Source organism: Frieseomelitta varia, unplaced genomic scaffold (assembly GCF_011392965.1).
Source record: "Frieseomelitta varia isolate USP_RPSP 00005682 unplaced genomic scaffold, Fvar_1.2 scaffold_982, whole genome shotgun sequence".
Classification (NCBI taxonomy): domain Eukaryota; kingdom Metazoa; phylum Arthropoda; class Insecta; order Hymenoptera; family Apidae; genus Frieseomelitta; species Frieseomelitta varia.
In genome coordinates this window covers 51,968-57,434 of record NW_025110792.1, presented here as the reverse complement: position 1 = coordinate 57,434, position 5,467 = coordinate 51,968, and the positions used below count along the sequence as shown (strand labels likewise).

At 39.4% G+C, this 5,467-nt stretch overlaps 1 protein-coding gene across 1 annotated transcript in view; it reads right to left on the bottom strand.

The window, feature by feature from the left end:
• Positions 1-2,482: 2,482 nt before the first annotated feature.
• Positions 2,483-5,467, bottom strand: part of LOC122538310 (protein muscleblind-like) — a gene marked incomplete at its 5' end in the record, with an annotated part of 5,801 nt that continues 2,816 nt past the window's right edge. The window contains 2 exons of the mRNA XM_043672260.1: positions 2,483-2,711; positions 3,601-4,989. Of these exons, the coding sequence (XP_043528195.1) occupies positions 4,501-4,989 (489 nt within the window). The remainder of the gene's footprint in view (positions 2,712-3,600; positions 4,990-5,467) is intronic.

Sequence of the window (5,467 nt, the reverse complement as noted above, 5' to 3'; positions counted from 1 at the left end):
AAAAAAAAGAATAAAGCAACGTGTATAATCAAGAAGAATGAAAAAAAAAAAAAAGGTAAGACACAGAAAGCACACAAACTTTCGATACTTGTCTATTTCTATTTTTTTTTTCCTTTTGTTTTCTTTTTCTTTCATTTCGGTTGCTTTTTTTTCCCCTTGTCGTAGTGAGAACTTAAAAAAAGAAAAAAAAGATTCAATAAACAGTCTGTGCATTGTTTTTTTCAATTTCAATTATATTTCTTTTATTTGAATTCATTCGTTCAATAAATTTCATCGTTGACCCGAACTTAGTGCAAGTCATTCGAGTGGGTTTACATCACAAATAGATATATCGTGTACGATATACTAGTTATCATCATTAATCGTACGTTACCAAATATTATAATAATTATAATTATTACCGTTAAAGACCAATTTGCTGGTTAGCTGATAAAAGATTATCGATCGATAATAAGTTTTTTCCGAATTCTATTTGCAATAATTGTTGTTTAATTAACGACATTACATTACTCCATAATAATTCATAGTACTTCTTCTTCTTTTTTTTTTTTTCCGTATTCTTTTCCCTTTTTCGTTCGTACTTAATCGTAAGGTCCTAACATCATTACTTTTAGACGAGGGAGAGAGGACAGTACAAAAAACCTTTGAAACAAGTATATTTTCACGGAGCGTAAAGGATATATATATATATATACATATACATATACATATACATATACATATACATATACATATATATATATATATATATATATATATATATATATATATATATATATATATATATATATATATATAAATAGTGGAGGGTAAAGTAGGAGAAGTTCGAACGCCACGCGCGAAATTTTTTTGAAAAAAAGAAGAAAAGAAAAGGAGACGAAAGGAAACAAAAAAGAAGTCTCGACGATTCGTTCGGTTTAAAATCGGCCGTTCCATTCGGTGATAAAACGACGCGTGATAGAAAGAAAAGACACTTTTTGAAAATCCCAGGCTGGAAACCTCTTCGCTGGAAATATAGTACAAAAACAAAAACAAAAAAAAAAAAAAAGAATCCCTAGCGAAAAGAAACTACAAAATTGCGTTACAAAATTCACCAACGGAGGAACAATCGAGGACGACCTCGAAGAGACGGAACTAAGGTACAGTTTTTATTCTCGGCTCTCGTTCTCCTCGATACAAAACTCAATCAGTTAATTTGTTAACCTACCTACTATTTACACGTGTTGCTATGCGCGTATGGGTCTCGTCGCGTTACAAACGTTACACTGCATACGTGTGCAATTGCAATAGATTCTTTAGAACGTTGTTAAAATACTGCATCGGGAATGTTGTGCAACGATCTTTGAAGCTTCTCTAACAAAAAGAAAAAAAAAAAAAAAGAAAAGAAAAAAAGAAAATTGAACTGCGTTTGAAATCACGAGCTGCTTTTCGTTATTCTCGTCGACAACACGTTGCAATCGTAAACTTAGATTCGTCTGTATTTTACTCCCGCGACATCGATTGATCTGATTCTGTTAGCAACGAATACTTTCATTCGCTAGTAGATCTCGTACATCTCGTTAATAAACTTTGTTTATTAATAGGAACTGTCCAACAGGTTCTTTGTTAAAACAAATACGAAATCTGCCAAACAACAATAAAATAAATGGCAACGTTGTCGACCAAACATGAAGGTTTGGAACATGAAATTTTCGGATTCTACAGAATTTCAGTCAAGATAACATTTGTGTAAAAATAAACGTTGCTAGAATCGTACAAACGATCGCGAATCATTGATTTTCTTCCTTTTTTTTTTTTTTTTTTTGCGGGAAGAGAATATAGAAAGAGAGAAAGAAAGAGAGAGAAACGGCAGATATTTCTATAGCTGGCCATTCGCGCGGGAGTCAGTCTCGTTACCGGTCGAATACACGGAAAACGTATTAAATTCGCTTTCTACGAAGAGCAGTTTCTCGTTCCGGAGAGAGAGAAAGAGAGAGAAAAAAAAGAAGAAAAAGAAAGAAAGAAAGAAAGAAAGAAAGAAAGAAAGAAAGAAAGAAAAAAAAAGATACGGGGAAGCTCCATTTCACAAACGATCCGCGAGAGTTTCGCGCGCCGATACTCCTCCGTCAGCCCCTTCCCCCTTGCTCGCCGATTTTATTCATTTTCGCCGCGGTAACGCCGCGCGAAACTTGTTAATTCCGCGAAAGCCGCCGGGCGAAAGAAACGATACAGGCTCCGGGGAAATCTGTAAACTCGAACATTATAAAACTCGCCCATCCCCTGCCGGCCGACGAGCGCTTGCCAACTTTCTTCTCACGCCAAGAAACATTATCGTTTCCTTACGTTCGCCGACGAAGGGCGAAAACTCAATTCGCGAGTGTCAATTCGTCGCTGTCCGCTTTCGCGATTCAGAAATCCGCGGGTGTTTTTCTTGCTTCGATGCAGAAAGGGAACTCGTACAAAGATCGTTGCAACACCCTCTGCATCTCGCCAGAGTGTTCTACCACCTACTCTTCTCCCTAGTAGTAACAATTATCATCACGTTTCGTTTCGTCGTTGCCATTAACAGTTGTTTCTTCTTTTTTTTTTTTCTTTCTTTCTTTTTTTTCGGTTGTCGGTGTACAATCTCCGCAATTAAACAGGAAAAAAAAAAAAAAAAAGAAAAAAAAAAAGCAGACTCGAAAAAACTCTACCCTCTACCGTCGTGTAATGCGATTTTCACTTATCGTAGCCTCGTGTCCATTTGAGAGTCACTCGCGACAGAGTTACTTACTCTCGACAGTATTCTCGTCTGTGTCCGTTTTGAGAGCAGCTTTGAGAATTTTCACACTCATCGAGAGAGACCGAAATACTCTCCGAGAGCTTATCATCCGATGGAACTCTGAGGTGCAGGAAAATGTGTGCCGATAATATTTTAAGAAAAAAAGAAAAATCAACATAGAAAGAAGAGTTCAATAATTTAAATTATTACAATATAATTAAATATCATGTAATATTTATATTTATATATAATATTTAAATTGCATTAAATTTTATTATATAATATTTATATTCATATATAATATTTAAATTGCATTAAATTATATTATATAATATTTATATCTATACATAATATTTAAATTATTGCACAATAATTATATTGTGTAATATTATACAATATAATAATTATGTGATAATTTATATAATACGTGATAATCATATAATATTTATATTTATATATATTTAAATTACATTAAATTATATTATATAATATTTATATATAATATTTAAATTATTACACAATAATTGCATTGTATAATATTATATAATATAATTATTGTGTAATAATTTAAATTAAAAGAAATTAGTCCAATAATTTCACTTTCTGACCACACTTTTTTCATTATTATTATTCTATTGTTTTATTTTATTATTCGTTATTCTGCTCGTACTCTCAAAACTTCGAAACCTGGCAGTAACTCTCCGAGAGCAGTATAATATTGCGTCCATTTGCATGCAGGTCGTAAACATTGAGAGATGTTCTTGGACAGTAACTCTCAGAAGCAGTATCCGTCTGCGGCAAAATACTCTCGAGAGCAACTCGCGACAGTTTTACTCTACAGTGGACACGTAGCTTTAAACCGAGATCCCCCGTACACCATATACAGTACAGTGCTATGATAACCGTACTAAGTGATTACTGAAAAGATTATATAGAAATCGTATAGCCCATTTCCACTATCTCGGGCCCCGCCTTTTACATCCCATACTCTCGCCCCTTCTGTTCCGTCATTAGCGAGCTTCGTTTCGCTCCAGTTCGTTCTCCTGGCTACAAGCGACCCGTGAAATCATCGTCACGGTGCAGTGTTTTCTTTTTTTTTTTTTTCTTTTTTTTGCCGGATGATCCGGCGCGACAACGCTGAAACATCCCGATAATTCCCGATCCCGATCGAACGGGAATCGAATAAAATAATTTCTGTTCTCGGCTCGTCTAGCCGGAATAGAGCGGCAACGAAGCTGAATTTTTTTCCCTTTCTTTTTTTATTTCGCGACGTGTGTTTTCTCTCTCCCTTTCTTTTTTTTTTCTTCTTTTTCGGTGTATTATTTTTCGTCTTTATTTCCCGGAGAGAGCAGATTATACCGTTTATCGAATACAATACATATCATATAAATATAAGATTCATCACCGGGAGATTCCGTTCTCGTTCCGCGAAAAACGCGTGCCGACTTTCGAGAGAACGAGAGCGAGCCAGCCAAGTTCCCCAGCCTGGGAATGTTCTCCCCCGAGCATCTACTCCCGAACGGCGTGAAAATCAACGGCGTTGACCGGTCTCTTCTTTCCGAAAGCGTTGAGCGATCCACGATGGGAACGATCCCGTGGTGGACGCCGAGGAGGCGGCAAGGTACGAAACGTAAGGCGTAAGAAGACGCGAGAGAACCGGCGGTGCCGGCACGCGCGAAAGTGGGGTGAGAAAACGATAAAACGTGAGTGAGAAAAGAAAGGGGGAAAGAAGAGAGCTGCATCGACGACGTCGATCGATTTCAATAGTACGCGTGGACGTAGATCAGGTTGTGGATGGGGTGGTGGTGGGCGTGTGGATTGTGCAACGGGGTACAGAAGGAGGTGGTGGTGATGGTGGTCGGGGATGGCGGATGATTGACAGATTGCATCGTGGAAACGGGTGACACCTGATTGGGGGGACCGGCCGGCACTTGGTACACGGTATTGGGCGCGGCCATCGGGCACCTTGAGGCCCCGGCTGCGCCGTGTTGGGCCCCATGCTGTTGTTGTTGTTGTTGTTGCTGTTGTTGTTGTTGTTGAATGTAGTTTGGTGGTAGACATACCTCGAGGCGGTCGGTACGTGGCATCTTCTGCGGCATCGCCACCGTCTGCGGCACCACGCCCAACGGGCTCCCGACTCCTGTTGGATCCGCCGGGCCCATGATCGCTGGCATGATCGGACTCGGCGCGAAGTACGGGCTGTACGTGTTGCCAACCTGCGGCATACCGGTCAGGTACGGGTTCGTCGCCTGTGAAAACACACCCGGAAAGTATCCAGGTAACACGGATTAGAACGAACCAATCTCAGCCAAGCGAGCCACGCGATGTCGTCGTCGTGTGTGTGTGCCCCCCTCGTAATTACTCTCTCTTACGCGATTGATTCGTTTTCAATCGCGCTAGCCCAGCCATCCCTCGCCCACCCTTGACTGTTTCTTTTTTTCTTTTTTTCTTTTCTGTTTTTTTCTTTTTTTTTTTTCAGCCGTACGAAACTTTTAGTCAACAACGACTCTCCCTGTTGCCGATACTGCGTGGTAAAAAACGCGATCGAAACTCGGCGAGTGACAGCAAGGATCAAACAGACTTTTCGATTTCGATTTGAGATGCAGTTTCCATCTCTCCTCGCCGAGCCTCGATCCGTTGGCTTGTGTTTCTCGCTGGTGGCGACCACCGAGAGACGTTTCGAACGACAAGCGCGCGTTCCCATAAGAAGCGTTTCGTTTTTTTTTT